The sequence below is a fragment of the Lutjanus erythropterus genome, chromosome 17 (assembly GCF_056507025.1).
Source record: "Lutjanus erythropterus isolate fLutEry1 chromosome 17, fLutEry1.hap2, whole genome shotgun sequence".
Classification (NCBI taxonomy): Eukaryota; Metazoa; Chordata; class Actinopteri; order Lutjaniformes; family Lutjanidae; genus Lutjanus; species Lutjanus erythropterus.
The window spans coordinates 11,974,414-12,000,436 of record NC_139333.1 but is presented as its reverse complement, the minus strand read 5'-3'; the positions used below and the strand labels follow the sequence as shown (position 1 = coordinate 12,000,436).

General features: G+C 38.3%; 2 protein-coding genes across 3 annotated transcripts in view; both read left to right on the top strand.

The window, feature by feature from the left end:
• Window positions 1–1,884: 1,884 nt before the first annotated feature.
• Window positions 1,885–8,279, top strand: LOC146311819 (peptide Y). The gene is made up of 4 exons (XM_084741035.1): window positions 1,885–2,035; window positions 2,315–2,502; window positions 5,955–6,035; window positions 7,892–8,279. Exons 2-4 carry the CDS (start codon window positions 2,315–2,317, stop codon window positions 7,914–7,916), a joined length of 294 nt encoding a protein of 97 aa, XP_084597161.1. The 5' UTR covers window positions 1,885–2,035; the 3' UTR covers window positions 7,917–8,279.
• Window positions 8,280–10,015: 1,736 nt separating this feature from the next.
• Window positions 10,016–26,023, top strand: part of mpp2b (MAGUK p55 scaffold protein 2b) — a 60,034-nt gene continuing 44,026 nt past the window's right edge. The window contains exons 1-2 of one of the 2 annotated variants that reach the window (XM_084741063.1): window positions 10,016–10,192; window positions 10,304–10,374. The gene's annotated coding sequence lies outside the window, so the exon portion shown is untranslated. Of the gene's footprint in view, window positions 10,375–26,023 lie in introns of both variants that reach the window. The other variant, XM_084741062.1, reaches the window with a different exon arrangement.

The following is a 26,023-nucleotide window of genomic DNA, read 5'->3' as shown; positions in this document are numbered from 1 at the left end:
GGGGCTAATGATCAGACAAGCTAAGCTACATCATTCCTGGATAAGATGATACATTTCATATTAAAGAGTGGATATTAATAATTTACATTTGTCCAGTGCTTTACAAAGTCTGATGTTATTTACTTGTGTTAAGGAAAAAAGTTGTTTGACTGTTTTAAACGAACCCATGTCTTTATTTTGGTGGCTGCGCAGAGATGAATGTGTTTGTTCATTAACTACCCATGTGCAGAATAGATTGGAGTCAATAAAACAATTGGATGACTCTGATTACAAAAGTGCACTGCAAGAAACTCCCCCTAATTAATTTGAAAAAAGCAACAACAAATTAATTTTCCTATCATCCATGTTGGCATCACTGTCATGTGAATATTCCATGTAGCTCTGCATTTAAAGCACACTTGGTGTTTTACATTTTTGTAGAATTGTGGTAGAAAATCAGTTTTAAACTTTGAATTCTCAGGCTGGAGCCATACTTGCCTTTTACTCTGGACTTGCACATGCATTGATATGCTTCATGGCAACCTCGTGTATCCTGGGTCCATTTGGAGCGATAGTTGTAAATGGCATCAGAAATGAACACAAATGCATGGTCATTACCTCTGACCTTGTACCTCTGGCCACTTTTTGCAGTGATGTGGCATTAATGTCATATTACTGAAACAAATACTGTTAACAAAACAAATACCAATCATGGTGTGTTTTTTGTGCACTATTTATTAGACATTTATATACTCAGCTAAAAGTTTTGAAGCTTAAACAGTGTCACTTTCTTTATCTCTTGTCCTGGGTCAAATGTGCCCCTCTTACAAAACATCTGGCCCCAGCCCGGCCCCAAAAATTGATCTAGAACAGCCAGTCTTGTGTGTCTTGAGAAAATACACAAAGGATGAATAAATGTCTGGCAACAGAATAAGTGAGCAATATGAGCAGTATATATTGCGGACTATCAGGTCATCCCACCTCTCTCTGATTGTTGACACAAAATGATTTCTGAAGTGCTGTGTGAGCCGTCATTTCAAGTGTGCATCATTCTCTCAGCGCTCCTGTGTTCTGATTTCTGAGCTGTGTCAAGGTGCAGGCTGGTCACTCCAGCAAGCCTGTTGAGAGAAAAGACTTAGGTGGGTGCAGGGTTTGGAAATGCTGTTTACTTTCGACAACATTATGAGGTTAGCGGCATATCACTCTCAACCACTATAGTTCCTTTTAGCATCCAAAAGGATTCACCTGCAGGATTGTTGCATCACATTTTGGTAGAAAGCATACTGAGAGGGACCTGGCATATAATGAACAAGCCAGTAAGACTTGATTTACAAGTACAGACATTATGCTTACTGTGCTGAAGCTGACGCTGCCTTTAACCTACATGATTTGACCTCATAAAGCATGGCAGGGGACTATTTTATGGCCTCTTGGTGCTGTTCATGGAGCTGAATGGGAGGCATGCAAAGACAGTCCTGCAAGTTTAGTTTGCCTCTTTATTTTGTTTATCTATTTTCTGATAAATAGCACTACAGGCCAGGGGGGAAATATATATTTTTGATTTGAGGGTGAACTGTCTGTTTAACCTTTTTTTCATGATTTATTATTGAATTTCCCATTTTGGCAACATCACATTATATCAAAACCAGACAACACAATCCCCAGACCGAAGGAAAAAATAAAAATAAGAGGTAGACTGACTAATAAACAAAGATAAATGAAAACATGACATGTTAAGTAAATTTATCAGATGCCCAAATTTCTAACTTAATGTTGAAAACTGAGTGTGTCTTTTCCACGTGTAGGTTATCTGCATGAAAATAAAGTCTAGAATCAGTCAAATAAACAAACCAAACTAGGTTTAGGAGATAAGGAGATAAGGAGATAAGTCTCCTCCTCATGCTGCTGCTGAAGCGGGGCGTAGTCATGTGTTAGTCAGTGCGCGTCAGGTATCCGTCCCACATCCAACGCTATAAAACCCTGTGGTGGACCGAGAGAACAGCAGCGAGACAGACGCACCACCGGAGACACTGCACCAGGAGACAACTGTCAAAAAGTAAGTTATCTTACTTTTTTCATCACTTTAGTGCACCTTGAATCTTCAGCCGCATAGCAAAAAGATTTTTGCGTTTAACTTAATGTATTTTAATATGATAAAGAGAATATTTTAAAGGTATTTTGTGCTTTAAAGTATTTATGTGAAATGGAATATAACTTTAAAGATCACAAATATAAAATTTCGGCCTCAACAAAAAGTTTTTCGAGAATAATAATAATAAAACAAAACATTTTCAAGGACATGAAATCCCAGCATGGTGTTCCTGCTTCTCCTCAGATGGCCAACCTGCTCAGATCGTGGCTGATGTTCGCGGCGCTCGTCCTCTGCCTGCTGGTTTGTTGGAGCAGCATCGCGGACGCTTATCCTCCCAAACCGGAGAGTCCGGGGAGCAACGCCTCACCGGAGGACTGGGCCAAATACCACGCAGCGGTCAGGCATTACGTCAACCTCATCACCAGACAGAGGTGAGCCACGGTTACATGACTACAGTCGACATGTTATATCTTATCTTTTTACTTTTTTAACCAGACGACGCAGGAATTCCTCCAGTGCTGGAAACTAGCAGAGGTCAGAAGTCTGTCAGAGTTTGTTTTGTTTTGTTGTTTGTCAGGAAAGTTTTGGACAACAACCTCAGGGACATATCACTTCTGTGAGAATCATACCAACATGTTTAAGCAAGGAAAAAGTATGTATATACCATTCAAACACAAAGCAGTTCAAAATGCTTTGCAGAGGCATAAAAATGCATCAAAAAGAAGACATTAAAGTAATAAAAACAAAAAGCATAAACAAGCAGATAAATTGTTTTAGATTAACGAAATTGCATTTAAAAGACAATAAAATATACAAGGATTATTGTCTGAATAACCTAGTGTAAGAAAGAACCATCAGGGCAAAATATTAACCTATTTCTCCTTAAAACATTATTCATTATAAAACTAATGTCATAAAAAAATATATTATTCATTTAAAGAAAAGGTTCACTTAATTTGCATATTGTGTAAAACTAAAAAGCATGAATTCTACATACTTCATAAAATAAAAGGAATATACAAGAATTAACAATATCTCATGCATGACTTAGTGCAGGAACAATAAGTTAGTTAATGCAACGTCTAAGGTATTAGTCATAATGAAGGGGAAGGGCGAAAATCTGACCAGTAAAGTGTTGTAATCATGATAAACTAAACACTATTTCTTCATGGCTTAGGTACTTATTTGGGTATGTATTTGGGAAAAAATACTAATGCAAATTAGGTCATAATTTTGGACTCCATTTCAATCATCAAGTATTTGGTCTGGAAAATAAAATTTGTATGTATTGTGCATGCATAAGACACAAATACTTAATACATGTGATTTCACAATAATACCATAGTTGATCATTATGTTATTAATCAGTTTTAAAGTGAAAACGTAATGCTTAAGTTAATCAGCTCTTGGAATTCATTAGTATATACATGCAGTGCTGTGACTGGTAACATTTTTGTCCTGCCCCTTTACTTACCTGTGACTTACCTATGAAAAAGACTTGAACATCATTAATAACTCTGAAATTATGATGACTGAAATACCTAAGCTGTTGTGCTAATTAACATATTGTTCTTGCATTAAACCATGCATGAGAAAATATATATGATAAGTCAATAGTAACAAACCGAAAAACACGAAAAATTGAAATGATAGAATAAATCACCTGTGAGATATGACAATAAGTAAGATTCTCAGTCATCCAGGTCATGATATTTGCTGAGGGTCAGTTCTGAAGAAGAAGAACTGAAGCAGCAACTTGGATGAAACACAAAGCATCTTCAAGAACCTAAGCAAGTCCAGTTGCCAACAATAACCCTTAGTGAATATCTCTTGGGTCTGTGGGTACCCCAGTCACTAAGGTAAATCAGCTATTCAATCAACACATACATCACATGGGGAAAAAAACAGAAAACTTAAAGACTAATAAATGCTGAAAAACTTGAAGTGATCTTTTTATCCTCTGGTTGGGTCAGACTCAGGGAGGCGGGTAGTCCACCTGCTGTGTGGGATTAAGTCTCTGGCTGAAGGACAAGTTAGCAAGGAGAGCCACATGGGGGGGTCAGACCCTCACCTTGAGGCATGACTTTACTCACGAAAGGCCTGTTTGCCACCCTACATCAAGACTTTTCAGATGCTGCCCAAGAGTTCAGCCTTTCTTTGGCAAGTCGAGGAGAACTCGTGACTCATTATGCTTACATTACAATACAGTGCTGTGCTTTCTATAAGAAATAATGAGGCAGAGGACTAGAACCTGGTTTTCATCAGATGAGTATATAAGATAGAAGCCTGTAATGACTCTGTTGTGAAATCTTGTAACAGATTTACTGCAACACCAGAGAACCTAATCATTTCCTTTTGTTTCTTACTAAAAAATGAAGACTTGATCAGGCAAAATATTAATACTTAAAGGATAACTCTGCGTTTTGGCATTTGTCCTATATTGAGGGAGAGTGTTGCAGCCATCAGACATGAAATGGGCTGCAGTGTAATTCTTAGAGGCACCGTCAGTGTACTTCCATTAAAAGTGTTGTTTTTACAGAGAGATAGCATTTTGTTAAAGAGTAAGATACATTTTGTTTAATGAGAAACAGTCGATTTGTTGCTCTTGCCAAAGCACCAGACTCCATTTACAGAAACAGTAATTTTATTATAGTGAAACACACTTCATTCGAGACAAAACAAAACTCATCAAAAACATCTTGGTTGGTCTTCATTTTTCTGCTATTTCAATAATCACCAGCTCTGGTTTTGTCAGTATAAACTGTTCATTCACTGTCTTAGCTGAGAAAATATTCTGGCTGTATACACCGTTTCTCCCTGGTGCTTCTCTGACGTCTGATCTCACTCTTGCTTTTCTACTGACATTTTCACATGTACCTCAGTATATAAAGGGCTTATTTCAACCAAATTATTGGCTTTGGACAGAACTATAAAACAGCTGTTTCTGATTCATCAAAATAGATCTTAATCTTTAAAAATGTAGTGATCACTGTCTCTGTAGTGATCCTTTCCATAACAACCTCTGACACTTAGAATAGCAATCACCCGAGCTTATCGGGGCCAATACACTTTAGTTGGACTTAGATTGATGGCGCATAATTGCCCATAAAGATTATACTGGAGCCCATTTGCTGATGGCTACAACAGTCATGCTTCAGCTTTGGGATGAAATGTAGAACATAAGATTTTTTGTTGTTGTAAAGCTGTAATTTTCACTGTTTTCTTGTCTGTCATGCCTAAAATATGACAAAGATGAAGATAAGTAGGAACTGTTACAAGATACTCAATACAATATACAATAAGAAGGAATGAATTGCACTGTTTCAGTGAGAGAAAATAGTGGGTGTTAACTTTTCCTGTGATTAGACCTGAGTGCAGTCTCATCGACCCTCCTGGTTGAGGTTGGATTTGTCACAGGACTCACAGTGTAGCCCTCTTACACCTCAAACAAAGGCACTTTTACTCCTCAGTGTCCAGGACATTGATTTTAGTGAAGAGAATTCAAAAGACAAAGTCGGAGGAGCTTGTTGCGTTTGCCTTGCTGGACCCCGGGCTGTGAACCTGAAAACTCTCCTTTTCTTTCAGATAATTGCTGATCGGACTGCAGAGACTGAACAGAGGAGCGGTGCTGATAAAAGCTCAACAGGGTGTTTGCAGATAACTTGACTTGTTCACAGCTTAATGACTCTTGAGAAAAAAAAAAGATGTCCCGTAGTTGAAATTCATAGCGAGGCTGATGGGGTCACACCGCCAGAGCAGCCAGTGAATTGCCGACTGAGTGACTGCTGGTGTAAAGCAGAGAGCAGTTTCACATGAGTGAGAATCTCCATTTCATATTATTTAGTTGCATTTGTTACATTCTGGTGCGCTGATTTTTCTGCAGGTATGGAAAGAGGTCGGCCCCCGAGCAGGCGATGGCGTGGCTGCTGTTTGGAGGTGATTCAAGCCAAGACTCTGAACCACGGTGAGACAAACAGATGAGAAACATGTCTGGTTTAATCACCGTGGGCTCGTAAGAGCTGATACTGATACCAGTGATTTTATATGAAAGTTCACAATTTGTGTGTGTTCCTAAAACTGAAGAACCCTGGAAATAACTGGGTAAAGAATGATGCCAGTGTATTACTTTAAGTAAGGGATAATGTACAGTAAGCAGTTCATTATTGCAAAATAAACCCTGACGGGGTGACAAAGGAGACAAATCTCTTGAATCACCCTGAAGAGAGTGATTGTATTGCAATGTACATTATCCCACTTATGACATGGCTACTTACTTTAAAAAAAAAAAAAAGATGAATAGAGAAAGTGAGATCCTCATGCCAGCTTACGTTGAAAGTATTTATTTGCGTGACCTTTCAAGCTCCAGGCTTTTCCTCAGACTGCTTCAGAAGCTGTCTGTTGTGTGGATCTCTCTGTCTCTATTCAGGTATTTTTTATGATCCAGAATTTAGTGTTTAACAAAGCCATGATCTAATATTTAATAAAGACCCGTTACTAGACTGACTGCAGCTATGATTTGATATATGAGTGGTTCCTAATCAATTCAGAGGAAGAATGTGCAGATGAATGAGTGAGTAAAACAATGTTTCCTTGTCCAATAACAGTTTGACGTTAACACACAACTGTTTGGCCTGCTGTTCACACAATTTTTTTCAAGAACTGGTTGCTAACCTGGGGGTCCTGGCCCCACTAGGTGTCACCAAAGCTTCACATGGGGGTGGAGAGGCCTTTTTGATTTTTTTGGGGTGTGAGAAAAGTTTCTTTAAAAAATACACAGTAGGCCTGTATTTCAGCATTGCATTAATTCTTGTGAAGAAAACTAAATGTAACTGTCATTTTTAAAGTTTAGATTATTATTTAAGATAGAAACTTATGAGAAATTCTCGCAGGAAGAGGGCGTGTAACTCAAGCTATCTTCACAGAGCCTTCACACTGCTCATTAGAAGTGCACACACTTAAGAATTAATGGAACAATGGCCAAGCGTCAGTGAGAAGAAAACACTGAATTTGTCCCAAAAAACCCTATTAAGTGTACTTAATACAGTCAAAGAGTTGTATATAAAGTTCCTACAAATACTAGGAAAATATAAATGAATCTAAATTACTGGTTTTACACAAATCTCCTGCAGTTATTCTGTTCATTATTTGGGTTAATTAATGGGTTTATGAGTTGTTCTGTTCTCTGCTGTTATTGTTACACGTGGAATATTATATGAAATATCCATAAAGTATGTCCTTAGTCAAGGATCTTCAGTTTTCTCAATGATAGAAACCACTGCTTTAGAGTGTAAAAACATTTTTGGTTAATGTTTTGGGCTTATAAGTGAGTCTGTGCCTCATTCAAAATCTTTATGACACAGTTCTGCCAATATTGGTCCAATAAATTGTTGTATTGCGGTAAGATTTACTGCAGAAGGACGACAGTGCCGTTTATGCTGCAGTTCTGTTGCTCCTTGTGAATTTAATTTTACTCTTCAAGTGAGTATTGATTGGCATTTTATCTCACTGTGGATTTGCACCGTTTATTGATCAGGTCATGGTCATAATGTCACAATCCCATGTTCTGACAGATGAGCCGGCAATCTGTCAGACCTGATATCACCACATACATGCACTTTCATACATTTTACGCTTTTATCTTTTTTTTATTGTTAGTATTTGTTATTTTTGTTCTGTAAATCCTTAATCTGCAAAAAACTTTGGCCTTAAGCTTGAAATGTGCTATATAGGAGAAAGTATTATTAAAAATGTAACTTATACGTCAAGATATGGCAAGTACAGTTTTTAAATGAATTAATGCTTTTTTCTCTTTTCTTACAGCTCGGACTATGCTGATCAGTGGTAAATGAGTCCAGTGTTACCTCTTACCCATATTCCTCCTCCCCGATCCCTCGATTCATCAACAATCAAACACCACTGAGATTCTCAAGTGAAAACCTGCACTGGACTTTGTGACTCTCCGTATTAATTATTTAATGTGCATGCAAACCGCTCTCTCTTTCTCTCTCTTTCTCTCTCTCTCTCCCTCTCTCTCTCTCTCTCTCTCTCTCTCTCTCTCTCTCTCTCTCTCACTCTCTCTCTCTGTTTGTCTTCCTCTCTCTCAGTAGATCTATTTGTTCTTTGGCCAAAAAATGTAAATAATTTGTATCAAAATCAATCACTTTACAATAAAGAATTACATGGAATAAAAGTATTAAATAGACCCACACATGGTTTGACACTTATTCATATTCATGACATTGAAGCACTGTACATTTTACAGATATAAAGCAGATGATATAAAGGTATAAGGATTGTATTTGGAATCAGAACCGTATAAAAAAATAAACAAAGTGAAAAAGGAAACAAGAAGACTTCAAAAAATGTTCCTGTCCCCTACTCTTCTCTCACTTTACCCATCTAGAAAATGAAACAGTGTAAGCATAGTTAGATCTTATAAACTTCTGTGTTAAAGGTCTGAAATAAGATTATTCATTATGTGTTTCTATGACATAAGTAGCAGTTTTGTTTCTTTGCTGCAATGACTCGGTCAAGGAATGGTTGTTGGGTTTTAGTTACTTTTCTTAATCCTCAAATGGGCAAGAACATATAAATATTTTGGTGGATCAATTAATTTCTGTATCTAGAGTAAAATAACAAAATTTCATGATTTCATTTTCAAACTGTGCCTTTAAGCTTCCAGTTTACACTCTGTGTCTACTGAGATATGTTCTATGTTTAGGGTATATTTCACATAAAAAGTTTTGAAAGCTGAAAAGCAGACCACAAGTTTTTAACGTTTATAAACAAAACATCGTATTCATGTTTTTATCCCCTGTGGTTTCCAGACACACTAGCAATATCCTGCTGGCAAGAGTAATCAATAAGAAGAGAAGAGTAATCAATATTTCACACTTTTATGTTATTGATTATCTGTAGAGTATAGGCCTTAAAAACAAATGTATCTGTGAGTGATTATCCCTGTTTTCTGCCCTTATCTGAGCAATGTATCCTCTAGGATACGGACATTGAATGATACGGACACATTGGGAAAATCATTTTTCTTTGTTAACAACAGAACTTGGAACATTATATTCATCACAAGGACACACTCCAGGTCTAATTAAGCCTTTTTTCTTTTATTAATAATTTCCTCATCTCTATAGTGCAACAAAAGTCTTTCATGTCATGTATTGTTATCATGAAATCAGATTTTCTCTACATGATTATCTTAGCCAAAAGAATCCACAATAATGATATTACTGCATTATCTATAGAAGCTCTTTTGGCAAATGACTTACACACAAAATACAGGCGGTGAAAAGAGATTCTGTGACCATAACTTTACTGATTTAAGAGATTAATAATAAATAATTTCCCTCAAATGCCTTAAAAGTAATAACTGAAAATGCAAGGAGTATAAAGTAGAGATATGTGTGTTAAAATGAAGGGAGTAAAGGAAAAGTCATCAGAAAAATGATTACTCAAGTAAAGTACAGATACCTGAAAAACCTACTTCAGTCCAGTAATGAAATATTTGTAAATATAAAGAAAGCCAACTGTACTTGCTGTTCTGTATTTTTTTCCCCTCCACGGGGTCCAAATTTAAAAGCTGGAGGGAAAAATAAAGATTTAAAAAAATATTTTGTAAAGTTTAACAGCTTTTTTTTTTATTTGTACAGTCAGATACAGAAAAATGCATTGATGGGTACAGCTCTGTATGCTTCTGTAATATTCACTGAATCCAAACAATACATTTTTCAAAAGTAATCTAAAGTTTGGACAGATATGATCTGTAACAAATGTTGACAGTTTACTCCACAATTGTTTTGTTTGCGGGCAAGACCAAAACAAATGCGCCACAAAGAGTATGTACTTGCTCTTCTCGCCACTAGATGTCACTATATCACAAGGGACCGTATATTTGCAAGTTAAGTCCATCACATTCGTGCTCCTGTGCGGGTTTCACATCGACAGCAGCGGACACGCTTCAACTTCACACTGGTGTATCACACCAAAAGACGCATCTGTCATCACAAAACCTCCCCGGGCATCCTTAGAGAAACAGGGCCGGCACCAACAGAGCACTCAGTTTGGGTTTAATCAATGGCGCTACGTGCGAGAGCATTTGAGCCGGTTTAGGTAAGGTCTCGTTAAAGATAGCAGCAGTTTGTGTGGGTTGCCGTTGGCTCCGGTGTTGTCAAAGTGACTGCATAGATTAACCGAGACCGTCCGTTCTTCAACTACTGCCAGTGGACAGGTGGACATATCTCAACCCTCCTGACCGAAGAGGCATCTGGATAAAGGTGACCACCACCGGGCAGGTGAGCACGAAAGCTTTCGCTGCTTTTTTTTTTTTTTTTTTTTTTTTACCGAGGAAACATGGTGTTAATAGGTTGGTGGATACCATTAACGCGTTTCCAGAGATGTAGTCCACCTTCACCACTTGCCAGGTGGACGTCCGTACATGCAGTTTGATGCTATTTCGTGTATCCGGTCAAAGTGAGACAACATTCAGTCTTTTTTATGACATTAAAACTACCCATTGTCTCACCTCGCGTTTTATTTTTCTCCCCTGTCAAGGAGGAAACGCGCAATCAGCACAAGAAACCTACGCAGTATCTCCACCACAGGCTAGTATTTGCCTCAATTAGCCACATGAAATCTTTATTGAGCTAATTAACCTTAGGCTACTTTCACCTGTACTACAACCACAGGTGAAAACAGCCTTCTTCGACAGCTTAAAGAAGCGTAAACAACGTATAGTTCATCCGAGCGTTGAAATGAATTTAACAGTAATGTTGATAACGACTGTATGCACGTCATGCACCTGTTCATCGCCATTGCGCATGCGCACACATTCTAAGACGTGCACAGATGTTTGAGCGCGTGTGGACCAATGGAAGAGCACCTGTGGTCAGTGTGTGCGTGAGTGTGTGACATGTAAGGTAAATAAACATTAAAAGGAGAGACATCTACCGTATTTCTTTGGCATAAAAAATGAGTGTTTAATGCAGTGTGACATTCAGTTTGGCAGTTAATCAGTTAAACAGTGTGTGGGACTGCAACTAACGAATATTTTCATTGTTGACTGTCGATTGTTTTCTTGATTAATTGATTAATTAATCCTGCCACAACCTTGTCACTTGACTGTACTTATGTCCCTGTGCTCCACAGGTTTTGACCCTTTTGTCAAGTCTTTTATGTAACCATTGTTTTCATTATCAATTAATCTGTCTGTCATTTTCTTGAATAGTTGTTTGGTCCATAAAATGTTAGAAAATGGCCAGAGATGTAGACCCAGAGCCCAAGATGAGGTCCTCAGAAGCCAGAAAGAAACCAGAAAATGTTCACATTTAAGAAGAACTGATTTATAATTTTTACTGTATTTTCCCCATTAAACTAAATCGTTTTCATGCTTACAGTCATTCAGTGTTTTTGTTTTGTTTTGTTTTTTCCAGGTTCATACATCATGCCATCCTTCTTACTCTGCCACCAATGTTAGGTCTATATTATCACCTTGAAATTGTTTGAGGGTGAGTCTTTTTTTTTTTTTTTTTTTCAGATCTAGCATAGATCAAATCTGAAAGTGGTAAATGTTCTCAACAACCTTTGAGTTTGTATTGATAATGTCATATGTGGCTCTCCATCAGCCTGACCCAATGTTAGGTCTGTAGTTTCTCTTGTATTGACATGGTTTAAGTTCAGCCAAGTTCAACTGGTCCTTATGAATATTGCTCAAACATCTATGATCTTGTCTTTCCTGTCTTTTGCTTTATTGTCAGACTGTGAGGACATTTTACTGACTGCAGAGGAAGTATTCAAATATCCTCTGCCAGCAAGAAATATGTTATTATATTTTTAGTGTTAATAGAAATCCATTTGTGACTGCTCAGGCAGATAACTACAGCGCAATATGAGGTTCATACTGAGCTGTTTGTTGTCCTGGAGGGGGGGTTGGGAGGCCATTACTGTAACATTTTACATGCAGATGTATTTAATAGCTTAAACCATTTGACCTCATCAGCAAGCTACCACAAGGTTAGAAATTTGAGGCTAACTTTGCATAATTTGGAGGAAATATATTTTGTCAGTTCACTAAAACCAGTGACTCTTGCTAGATTGTGTGGAAGGCAATGGCACAACTAGAGATGGGAACAATCCAATCCAGTACCCATATCTGGGCCTGGTATCGACATATGACATTTATCAGGAATCAGACTCGCAACACAGATCCCCGTTTTGATCTAAAGTCTGCAATACCATGTGTTGGCACATGTTTCACGTGTTTTCTATTTGCAAACACTACCTAATTAGGCAAATGAGGGCCATGTATCAGCTGCACATGTTAATGTCACAGGCCAGAATCCTACAGCACCCCCCACAATCAGCGTCCTATCATGGTTTTAGGTGAGACAACAATGTGAAACTTCTATGAAAGTGGCTCGTCTTGAAAAAATAACGGTGGCTTCTGAAAAGGTTAGTGTAGATCCTGTGTTAGCATCAGTTATATCATAACTGGAGAGTATTACTTCATTGAATAAGGCTCTTCTCGATGAAAAAGATGTTTTCGCTCTTCTACCGAACAACTTTGGCAAGAGATAGATGGTTCATTCAGTCACCTGCTAAGTGTTTTGTTTGTCAAGTGCGTGCCCTTTTCCAAACAGTTTCTAAGGACAACAGGTAGTTTGGTGTAACAAACCATTTGGCATGTCAGGTTAGATGATTACATCTCTAAGCACAACCATGAATAATATTGAACAGTGAAATGTTTATTTTTCTGTGTATATGCAGTCTGTGCATACTGTATTTTTCAACATGCTGGTGATAACTGTTTTAAACAAAGGTACTGCTCTAGTCCAGACTATATACAGTATATACAGTCCCACTACTGGATTTTCAAATAAAACCACAGACAGATAGGTCTGATTTCAAAGAGCTTTTGACTGGGATTAAAGAAACTTAAGCCTTCTTATCTGTTTCTGTTTTGGAAGTGGGAGGTTTACCATAAATTTCCCTGCTTTTGACAGCTTTGGGGATTGGCTACAAGATCAGCAGGTCTGGTTCTACCTCAACAGAAACACTGTCTAAGCACTTCTTTAATGATTTGAGTACTCTGCTTGAAGTCGGACTCGTTAAAGTTTGAAAATGCGTCGTTCATTCTAAATTCTCTCAGGAGGATTTGAATACATTTTGTACGAGACATTAAATTGGATCAAATCAGAACAAAAATACCAGTGTGGTGGTGTAGACAATGTGACTATGTCATGTCAAAGCCTTAGAAAAATGCATACTTGACATTGAATTAATACAAATCCTTTAAACTTGGTTACACATTCTGAAAAATTCAAAGAGCTATCCCTGTGTGACCCCTGATCCTCCCCCAGATCTTAATATATTGAAGAAGTCAGAAGGCATCCTCACCTCATAGACAAAATACGTTTAATAAGAACGCCTTAAACGGTGCCTGACCATGACACTGTGCAGTTTTACTACTTTTACGGACTAAGTGATTAATTACTGCATCAAACAGGAATTCTAATCGGCTGCAGCTGGCAGATAGAAAGACTTTAGAAGTTGGAGCCATCCGCACTCGATTCCACAGGGAGATTAATCTGCAGCAGTTCACATTGCCTCAGCAACTTTTTCCAAGCCTCTACGGTGTCATTCATAAAAATGATCTGCTCATTTACTCTCACACCTGCCACCTCGTCCCCTCCGGCACGGATCTCCACATATAGAAACTGTGGCACTAAAGTGACGACTGCATCCTCCCATTTTCATGCGTTTGGTTGAGTGTGTGAGTGTAACATCTGTCTGTGTTTCATAGGATGTAGAGGGCTGACTTTTAAAGCTAGAGTAGAGTTACTGGTATCATATGGAACCTAATGGTGCAGACACAGTTAGGCGACTGGGCTGTCAACTTGCCATTACCAACCATCTGATGAGTGTTATTGGATTTTTCTTGGGTATAAATAACTTTCAGTCTAGTTTATAAATGGTCTTTACAAACAGAAAATGAACTTCCAACAAAAATAGCTTCATACATTCATATACAAGAAATGGCAGTAATTTATTTGTTGCTTTGCTGATGATGTCACAGTTCGCATATAAGGGTCTTCATCATTCAGTTTCTCAAATAACTACACTGTTAAAGGCCATTATATTGTCTTTAACATAGGTTGTTACGCTTTGCTACCAGGTGTAAACCTGGAGGGGATCATGTGTTTTGTCATGTGTGTGTGTTACATCTCTCCATCTTTCATTGGCTGTAGCAAACTCAGCTTTAAAGCATCTGAAGTTACAGGTATCATATGAATCAAGAAGACATGTTGGTACCAACCATGTCATGGCAGTTTGTTAGGAAGCGGGTGAAATGATGCTCCAAAGTTAGCCTAAAGTTTGGAGAGGGAAAACTGGCATGGCCGTTTTCTAATGGATCCCTTGACGTCCCCCCAAGATATCAGTCAATAGAGTGAGACTGCGTGCTTCACACAGCTTTCTCTCACCCTTCCACATGTCAAAGGGCACACAACTTTAATTGGCTGGTGGTGTTTTTTATATAGTTTTAAAGCTGTGCTCTTTAGAACAAGCTGTCTGGAGAAAACGTCTTCAAACAGGCCCGGGCACACAACTTGGCACCATGTTATTACTGTGATTATGACAGACAATCAGACATCTGATCTCATACACAACATCAGCTCATCTAATTCATATTTATTTTTAGACTCTTTGTTGTAGTTCGGGGTGGGGTGGCAATATTGCTGTGCTCAAGTCATTCAGCAGCCACCGAGCTTACTTAGTTTGTTGGCCATAAATGATTGTTACTGGGGTAAACAAGTCTTCAGAAGATCTTAATTTTAAATAAAATTCTATATAAGATTCAGTCCCCCTCCACACCCGCCACAATTTTTGAATTGTCTCCTTATAAATGCTAAAATAGGCAAGTCAGTGTGTCAGTTTTGGCATAAAATTGGAGGATTTGCTCTCTAATATTCAGGCTTTAACCTCCAGTGGGAGATTTGAGAGACATTGGAATTGTGACATTCACTGAGCTTATTCCATCATGGCTGCCTTCTCAGAAAAGGGGGGATCTTTAATGAACTCCCAGCAGGGTGGTGATTGTAAACGCTCCCCCTGGTTGGCTCTCAGCGCTTTGCCAGAGTCCTTTAGCCTCTCAGTGGTATGTACATGACATTTAATTCTAATTACACTAATTACAATCTGTATGAGCTCAGGGAAAAGGAAGACCCACAGCACTAAGTTGATCAGCTTTTATTAGATGTCTGGCATCAAGTGATATCCATTGATGGTGGTAACTCCGGTGTCATTGTGATTTTTTTCTAAAGAGAGAATTGGTTGTTCTCTTGTAATATAATCATACATTGCATAATATTAATAATTACACAATGAATTTGACTCTTGCTTTCTTACTGTTTGAGGATGTCTGAGTAGCTCACGGGGCTGAGTTGGCTAATTAGTCCCAAATCTGTTCACTGGTGGTTGATCATTTACGATCAGACTTTTCAAGGCACGTTAAGTTTCATTGTTAAGTCTGTGCTCAGGAAAAGTATATGAGGTGTTCTTTTCCATGCTGTTCTCTAACAACCAAGTAGTAGTACATTGGGTGTATTAATATGCACATGAAGAGTCTGACACACCTTCATTTTTGAAATGATTCAGCCATGCAGCACATGGCTTTAAACAGCACTTGAATTTATCCTCTCCTCCAAAAGACCTCCACACTTTATTTGGATTTGTTCAGGCATTTGTAGTGACTTGGGTGTTGATATGAGCCCCCGAAGGCAAGATTGGATGAAGTGCTTTAATATCGCCTGCTGAGAAGGAGTTTATTCTTGAATTTAGTTTGACAACAGAGAAGCATAAACACAATGGGGCTTTCTTCAGGATACTAGAGGGCAGATATCCAAAAGAAGCTCTTATGATAGTTTTTGTGAAGCATTTTAACATTCCCCAATACTTTTTGTAAGAAGAATATAAACTGGACAGGATTGTTCTTACTTCTGAGGAAACCACATCTTTACAGGGATTTTCTTCCAATTTGTCAATGCTTTGAGCAGCACAAATTACATTTTAATCATCTCCATTGTATTGAGATGGCAGCAGAGGTTTTACGGAGTATTCCTAGATTTTGTCAGACAAAACCAAAACTATCTCTGTGGTTGTGTCCCACCAAATTTGTTATTTTGTGGTTTAAAAGGATAGTTTGGATTATTTGAAGTGGGGTTGTATGAGGTAATTATCAATGGTCGGTGTATTTCCTGCAGTAGATGCTTGTCGGTACACTCCCAGTCAGGAGAAGCAGATAGGAGTACCAGGACAGAATCTAAGCTGACTGAACTACTGTGGACGTGGTCAGCAACAAAAGGTATTTTAACCACTTAAATAAAAGGGTTCACCTAAAACAATCAATATCACGTCAGTGTACGCTATATTTAGAATATTTTCACATCTTTACTTTATCATGAGACGGCCTTTTCTGACATGAAAATGCCAATTATCACTCTCACCAAATCAACCAAACACTCTTCACAACGTAGTGTAGACCAGCAACTTGCTTGTAATGTTAGGTCAAATGACTGATTTTGCCTATGGAGTTTGGGTGGTTTGGTGAGAGCGCTATTTGGCTTAAATAACAGAGTTTTTTCCTGTCAGAAGAGGCTGTCTGACAGCAAAGTCAAGCAGTGAAAATATCCTAGGCATAGTGTACACTAAAACTGATATTGATTTTTTTGGCCAGGTGGACCTTTTTTGGCAAAAATAGCTTTTCTTGCTGCAAAAAGTATCCCTTTAAGTTAAATTGAACTTGGCTTTACTTTCAAGAATTGAATTAATTTGTAGTTTTTTTTTTGAGAAGATCAAAAACTTTTCTGACCACTAGAAGGGACAAAACTGTTAATTTTCTTCAACAAGCCACTGTACATGTTGTTGTTTTTCTATAGTTCTGGCGTAGAAACAGTCTAATTAGGTAAAGTTTATTTATGTTCTGCACTCCGGGTACTGGAGCTAAATACAATCAAAATCAAATTTTAAAAAGTGCTCAACTTCATCATAGACCTCTAAAAGTGCTGTTAAAGCCTTAGTTTTGGCTGGTGAACCCCGTCAAAATTGATTTCCTGCCTATTGTGTGAATGCTGCTCTGTTTTTTTTTCCAACTATGACGCTGATTTCCTCATGTAGAGCAACTCTGTATTGAAGTGTAGCTCAAGCCTTTTAATAGACCCAATTTTAGCTCCAACTTATTATTATTTTACGCATTTTCCCTTGTTGCCATGGCAAAGCGCCGGGGAAAAAGGCGAAGAGCTGCTCACGGTTGTCTTGGATACGACAGTTTCCCTTGTAAAGTAATGAGAGGAGCTGAACCTGTGGGAGCACAGGGTTATTTTTAGGCCTGACGCCAGCCTGCATGTGTGGATTAAGACTTGTTTGGTCGCTGGTGCGTGTGTGTGTTCGTGCGTGTGTGTGTGTGTGCGAGAGAGCATGTTTACAGGCTTTAATGCAGCCTCACTGTGGGAACAGCTCAAGGCGTTTTACACTTGGCATACAAACACCTGGGCCACCACTTGTGTTGTTGCTCAAGGCCAAAATGTGCTTGAAGATGCAAGTTCAAACAGTTGCATCTTCAGAATGGACACAAGCTTTATTGGCAATTGCATGTTTTTTATATCTATAAATAGTACCTTTAACTAGCTTGAAGGAAAAATATGCTTTCTGTAACCACTACTCTGGATCCTTGCTGACAGAGAAAATGTGTTAATACAAAAATAAAATGTAAGTGTGCTAAAAAAAATAAATAAAATAAAATAAAAAATTAACAACACTACAGAGCATTGTCTTCATGTTAGGTTTTAGGCTCAAAGATATTTAAGACAAAACCTCTCAAGCAAGGAGAAGACATTTGAACCAAGCAAATAAATTACAGTCCTCAACAGAAGTATGGAAAGAGACTAGGGATGCACCAATACCAATGCCAGCATCAGGTACTGGTCTGGTCTGTCCTCATGTACTCATACTCATACTCAGAACTACTTCAAGACACTACTCCTGATGCCACTTTACAAAAAGAAGCTGCTTCAGCATAAGCAATTTGATGAAAAAGCTAAAGAACATACACAACACAGAGTTTAAGGAGAGTTCAAGGCTAAAGGCCCCAACAGATGATCAGCGGTAAAAACGCTTTTGCTGGCTGTCCCATTGTTTTCCTATGGAGAGAGTGGTGTCACCCGAGAGAGAGTGGCGCACTGCTCAGATCTGCTGCTGGCCGCTGTGCTCAAAGTTCAAATTATTTGAAATCAAAGTTCAAATTACTTGAACTTTGACCTCGTTTGCCACTGACCTTTCAAAACGCAGCCAATGAGATAACAGCTGAATGTGACGATGCAGGTAGAAGAGATGACAGATGTGTCGAAATGACACAAACAGAGGTCTTGAAGGGAACCCCAGAACCGTGGAAGATCTCACCAGAGTGATCATTTTAACATCACAATGAAGGGACGATATGGAAAAATCTTGCGAGAACCTCGCAAATCAAGGGTTCCCTTCCAGACACGACCTAATAAAAGTGTTTCAGGATTCCCCAGACTCTGTAACACAACATTAAAAACGGACTACGATCTCGCCAGTAAATGCCTGGTGAAATGTGAACAGTCAGGTTGGGTTATAAGGTTTCTGGATCGTATAGTTTATGAACTTAGCTACATCCAGAGCTAAAGTTTGTATACCTGGCAGACAGGACGTAGTGGTTGTAGCGCTGTGCTTCGCCTCTGTGCGCCCTACCTTGCAGGAACAAATTTCTTATCATGGGAAGGCCCCTTAAAGCTTACCCTCTTTTCTTGGTTGTGCTGTTATTATTAGCGAGAGACTTGTCCTTAAAGAGACAGTTCACCCCAAAAACAAAAATACATATTTTCCCCTGGTATGTAGTGCTATTTATCCATCTAGATTTTTTTGGTGTGAGTTGCAGAGTTTTGGAGATATCTAGTTGGCACTTGGCTTATGAAGTGCAAAGCGCCAAAAGGTACATTTGAGAAACTCAACTGCACTGTCTCTCTTCAGGTATTGTGAACTGGTTACTCAAGATAATCTACCAATTTTGTTGTGAGCAGTTTAATGTAAGAACTTCTTTCTTTTTAGAAGAAAGAAACTAGTTCTGGTAGATTCTACTGCAGAAAGAAAGTAATTCCTACATGACACTGCTCACACCAAGGTGTGTGGATTATCTTAAGTAACCAGGTCATGATGTTTTGAATTTTAATATTTCAGATGTATTTTTTGGCACTTTAAACAACACAAGCTGAGTGCCATTTAGTCACATTTTATTGGAGAGTGGGCAGACGTCTCTACAGCCGATATCTCCAAAATTCTGCAGCTCGCAGCAAGACAGGTAAGAGGAAAAATATGTCTTTTTGATTTTTGGGTGAGTTGTCCCTTTAATGTCGTCCACCAACGACTGCAGGGACATACTATTAAGTTCTGTCCAACTTAAATTGCAGGGGAAAAAAAAGCTTCAGCCTGCGTTTCTCTTTGGCAGCTGTCCGTAAAATTGTTTAACAGTCCGTGTAAAGCTGCAACAAACTCACAGAGTGCACCTGTAGGCCACAGACGCTGTCCAAGTCCCACCAGGTATAAGCTAGTTGAATGGGTTGGCTAATTAATTCAGAGACAAAGAGAAGAACATTACTGCCACAAGTCTGTAACCCTCTTTTCTTGGTTATTAGTGTTTTCCAGTCCTTCTGGCTGTGAGCAATAAGCAGCTACAACTTCTCTTTGTATACTCTCCTGTTAATCCTCACCAAAACGGCCGCACAGTACACCCAGCTTCACTCTGTTGGATTCACTGCAGTGTAAACACTCTATTGTTACACTCATATCTGTCTCTCCTAAACACTGGCAGGTAGGAAATAATTAGGTGTGAGGCAAGGGAGGCACGAAGAAGCAACCTAAAAACTACACATATAAATGTATAATTAAGATGATTGTTTAAGTGCTGTAAATGATAATGAAATAATTATCATTTGTAACATTAAATTTAATTCTACAAGTCTATAATAATGCTGTACAATTATTTCTACTAAATTATATAATGAATACTGTAAACTGCATTGCTTAATAAGCAACAAAACATTAGCACAGTAACTTTGGGTTGGTTTGAAATGTTTTTAAAGTCATTTTAAGAAATGCAAGCAAATCATTAAGTACTCGTATTGGTACTTAATATCAGCAGGTACATAAATGAAAGTGCTTGTACTCATACTGGGTCTGGAACAAAAGTGGCATTGTGCATCCCTAAAAGAGATCTTATCTAACTTTGAAGAAACAATTTAAAACTGGCTGTTGCACTTACTCTTTTGAATTTAAGGGATATTTTCATGCTCTAAAGCCTTGGCCTTTGTCCTCATTACTGGTTATGTAACACTTGGGCGATGCAGGGATTTAAACTTGGGCTGTTGTTATGCTAGAAAGGGTTCTTTGGTAAAGAATATCAAAAAAAAGTCATGGAAATCTCAGCATAGATCTGTATGCATGCTGAAAACCACTCTCTCTCTCTCTCTCTCTCTCTCTCTCTCTCACACACACACACACACACACACACAAAAAATGCAGCCAGCTGGCCTTTTGTTTTTATAGATTGACAGTGTAGCAATGATAGCAGGTCTGCAAATGTGATGTCATGGCAGCTGTGCTATTGAGCTGCTCTCTTCGTGCAGCACAACGAGGGAGATGGAGATCTGTGTGAGCGAGTGTTATTGAATGCATTCAGAGTTATTACAGTTTTCTATATTTCCATTATGTTATTTTAATTTTGTTTAAAAATTTTTGTTTTTGAATCAGTTCAGTTTCAGGTAGTTTCCACAGTGTGTTTGATGATCATTTAAATTTTGTTTTAATTATTAAATATGTTGTTTTAGTATTAGTTTGTTTAGATTTTGTAAAATTATGATATGGGAGGTATTTGTCGAGGCAAAATTTAAAAGGTAAGTTTGCAATGTTTACTGTGCTAGACGAGCACTGCAGTTAACTAAGGAGTTTCACACAAAACTAAACTAAACTACGACAAACTAATACTTTCTCAAAATGTAAAATTCTGTTTTAAATTAACAAACAACATATGCATCATTCGTGGCACAGTTCAAATGGAATTAAATCATTTTTTGTCTCTTGCCATAGACTACCATTCATATTTTTTCTGAAGTTAGGTCCCATGGGGCACACTGGAACGGACTTTCAAAATAAACACATGTCTTAAAAATGACAATATAGATAGATATTTTCACTTTGCATTGATCATAGTCGATCAGTGTATCTTTACATCCCTAGTTGACATCCCAGTAAACATACACACTAATGATTCCTCATGCTTGTTGTGTTGACAACACAACTTGACTTGTTGATTTGACTGAATTGACAGACTAAAACTTTTACTTTATGTTTTTTTTTTTTTAATCTATATATTTTTATTTTAGTTAGCAAAAATACTTTGTTCACAACTAGTTTTAGTTTTCAGTTTATTTTTGGTTAATTATAATAACCTTGGTGTAAGTTGACTGATAGACAGAGAGGGATCACTTAGAGAACAGAGACAGTTTACAAAGACAAAGTATTACTGTAGAGAGTCTGACAGACAACTTGCACAGCTGCAGCAAAAAAAGGTGAATTTGAAAATACCAATTTCGACTTCACCGAAGGATCACTTTATTTACGCACTGCTCAGTTTCAGCATTAGTGCTAATAGTATTATTAAGGACACCTATTTAATCCTTGATTGTAGGGATTGATTACTGGTTGCAGCTCTCAGTAGACATCCAAGCTGTTCTGCAAGAAAATGCCACCAATTACCAAGAAAATGCCACCACTGCTGATGAGTGCACCGTCCTTAGATCTTTGCCAATTATTCCTCATCAGTAATGTAAAATAAGAACCACAGAGACTGGCGGAGTGAGAGCGCAAAAAACATCCTGCCACCCTCTCACCCCAACCCCTCCCCCTCCTCCGATGTGTCAGCCCAGCTCGAGCACGGCCAAGCTCCGCTGCAATCGGCTTTGACTTCTTAGCGGCCGTGTGGTCTCTGCATACTTTTAACAAGCTCTGTCATTTCACAGTGCAAATACGGGATGCCACGGATAAGCCTGGGGGACTGGTATGCGGTATTAAGGACCTGAGCCGCATAGATCAGAGTTTTGCAAAGGCGCTCGGTCCTTCAGCGTCTAAGAATGTTCTTCAATGTCACACCAGTAGAAGCAATTACAGCTGTTAAAGTAAACATGTTGTCCAAGGCACTGCCTGGCTTACATGTTGTTATGTATAGACCTGTAATACTCATACATACCCTGCACCGCACTGCACTGGAAGAAAAGAGGAAAAATCCCAGCATAGCCACAAACACAAGCGCACATCAATGAATATGCTCAGTCCTGCCCTCCCTTCAACTAGATTAATTAAAAATGAAATGAAACCAACCAACCTAAAGAAGCAATATGTAAGAATCTTGGCTTCATAAATAGCAAGCTGGGACCATAGACAGTATATTAAATAGGTTCAATACATATTAGATATACAAGTTGATCAGCTAGGTATGACTGCTAATTGTTTGCTGATGTAAAGCTAAGCCTGTTACCCCAAAAACAAAAACCCACTGCTCCGAAAATACATACTGAAGTTTGAGTTAAGTGACTGCCTGCCAGACTCCATTAACATATTGCTCAATTTAACTGCTATAAACATCTACACTTTCGACAAGATTATAAATTATTTCTTGCGACTCATTCGGTTAACATCCGGCAGTAATTTTCATGCTAATAAATGTGAAAAGGGTAAATAAAAGCAGTTATTACAGCCTGAAACATGGAGAATTCAAAAGAAAGCCTACTGGCTGTAGCGTTGTTGTCGGAGAAGCCGGTATTTCAATTTAGCGTGTTCCCTTAATCTCTGAAGACATATCATGGTCGTTTTATGCTTTAGTACAGTAAATATATTACATGTTTCTCCTTTAAAGAGAACAATTACTAACCTCAAAAACATAATGAAGTCGCCTACACTCACCCAGAATTGATACACATGGAGAAAGGCACTTGGAAAAATGTGACAGCTTTTCTCTGTGAGTCAGTTACACTGAGTTCAAGTGGTACTCTTCCAAATATGATATGACATGTCCGTGGGTTAGGAGAAATAGATTGATTATGTAAGGTAAAGAGAGGGAGTTAAATATAGAAAACCAGGATCAAAACATATGGCCAAATAAATCAGGTTATTGCAAGGATTAATGAACGGTGGATAATAGATTTATGGAAGGATACATTCAATATAACCTGTCATTAGAGTAATGAAGTCTAATAAAATATCTTCAGATGGGTCATTGCAACCCTTGTTCAGATGGAGGTCCAAAAAGCAATAATACAGATGTCTCAGACCGGAGTTTCAGTCCCAGTGCATTCCAAAGCTTCCCTCGTTTTGGTGGGTGAATATATTTGGATTATTTGGAATATGCCCTTCTGCAGTGGGCTGACATTTAATAGTTTATAAGAGGAATCTTTAACTGGTGCCCAGGGATGTGTTGATAAAATGACACAACATTGCAAATATCTGAACAAATAGGGTTTGGGAATAGTATAATGTCTACACAGAGAATCAAATTAATAAAATGACAAACCACTGAGCTTGTAGACATTTTCATATTTATTTTCACAGACAACTGAGAGGCCAGAAAAGAAACAAGAGAGTGATAAAAGTATCTTTCTTAATGAAAATGTCAACCAATAAGCCAATTTAAAAGCATTAGCTGCTCAGTAGCGTAGAGAAATGTTATTCCATCTGAAGGACGACACATATTTATTCAGTTTCTTAAAGGTCCAGTGTGTAAGATTTACACGGACAAGTTGGCAGAATATAGCAAAAGTTGAACACAATATTCATAAGTATGTTTTCATAAGTGTATAATCACCTGAAAATAGGAATCGTTGTGTTTTTGTTACCTTATCATCTTCCACGGAGTCCAGCTTGGTTCTGCAGTAGCCCAAAATGGGGAAATCAAACACTGGCTCTAGAGAGGGTCCTTTGTGTTTTTCCAGAGTTTTGCGGCCGCCGTAGGTTCTCCTACAACAGGCCTATTCAGTTAGCCACCTGTGGGTAAAATCGAGCCCTTTGATGACCTCAATCTAGTTTTTTATCATTAATAAATATGAAAAAACATCTATCATAGTGATTTTATTTAAATAACTTGCTAACATCCTCATTTGTATACATTGTTTATTAGAAAATCATTGTGTTATTTGTTGGCTAATGAGCCCACTCCTTGGTTATGTCTGTTGTTAAGCACAGAGACATCTATTTTGATAATCGGTTAATCACGTTGAGTCATTTTTCAATTAAGAAATGTCCAAATTCTCTTATTTCAGCATCTTAAATGTGAATATTTTCACATTTATAACAATAAACTGATTATCTTTGGGTTGTGGACAAAACAAGACATTTGAGGATGTCACCTTGGCCTTTGATCAACATTTTTCACCATTTTCTGACATTTTATAGACCAAACAAGTAATTGATTATTGTGAAAAAATGACTCACAATTAAAATTCCTGATTTTGTAGGTCAGAGACAGGAAATATAAACAGTCAGCAAATGTCCGGCCCCTTGGCACAGTACTTTTTCAAGCCTGGTCCAAAGAAATTGAATAAGCCTGCCCTACATGTGTGGAAGGGGAGAATGAGACAATGCCACTAAATCCTACACACTAGATAAATAATGTTAGAAGCCAGACAGGAAGCAGTTAGAATGGAGCAGTCTTTTCTTATAGCGCCCCACTTTGGTCAGTTTCTGTAATTCCTTCAATGGTAAAAGATTATATTAAGATGCTTCAAATCTGATTAATGATGATGAAGCTGAAACACGCACACATTCACACACACTGACCCTGTGGTGACATTGCTGTGTTTTGGCCACCACAGCACTGGCTCCACCATGGATAGCTATTGTCATGGCAACCAGGAATTAGCATCCTTGGAAACCACAGTCTCATCCTCATCAGCTGCGCTCCTTTCTTCCTTGCCATTGTTCTTGTTTGATCACCACTCCCCCCGCCCCCCCACGCCCAACACCGCCATCCCCCCCGCCTGCACTGACCACCACCTCATGTTTCGACACAGCCTGAGCATTCCTCCCTTGCAGTTCTGTCTTCACAGCCATCATCTATTTTCTTCTGTCTATTTCTTGCTGCCATTGTGACTATTGACTCTGTTTATGCTCCCCACAACCCCCCCACCCCTTAACTCCTAATTGCTACTCACTGTGTCTATTTCTCATATTCCACATCACCTGCCAATCCTTAAAAAACAATGTAATGTTTTCAGGTTTTGAATATCTTTGGGTTGTGGACATAACAAGACATCAAACACTGATCAACATTTTTCATCATTTTCTAACACTTCATGGACCAAACAGTGAATGAATTACTTTAGAAAATGTTATAATAATATCAGAATAATGTCAGTTTCATATTCATTAGAGTTCAAATCGATGCTGAATGTTTGCAGAATGAGCAAGTGCCTGTTTATGAGTCATAGGACATCATTACTATTCTTGAAGGAGGCAGAGATGTTTATAACGGTTAAATTGAACAATATGTTAATGGAGTCTGGCAGGCAGTGAAACAGGCAGCCGCTGAACTCCAGAGTGTGTATTTTCAGAGCAGTGGGCTTTTGTTTTTGGATTAATGGGCTCAACTTTGCATCAACAGACAACTGACAGTTACAAACAACTGAGCAACTTACAGTGGCGGACTCGTCAGTGCTTGTTATTGTCAGTTTATGATGGCGTGCACGTCCTGTACTCCTGCAGAGCTCCTGCAGTCTGCAGAGCTTCCCTGAGTCTGGGGAGGAGGGGTGAGGTGAAACAACTCACTTCAAGTCTGTATATTAAATAGGATTTCAACCTTTTTAATGTATAGTATATGGCTCC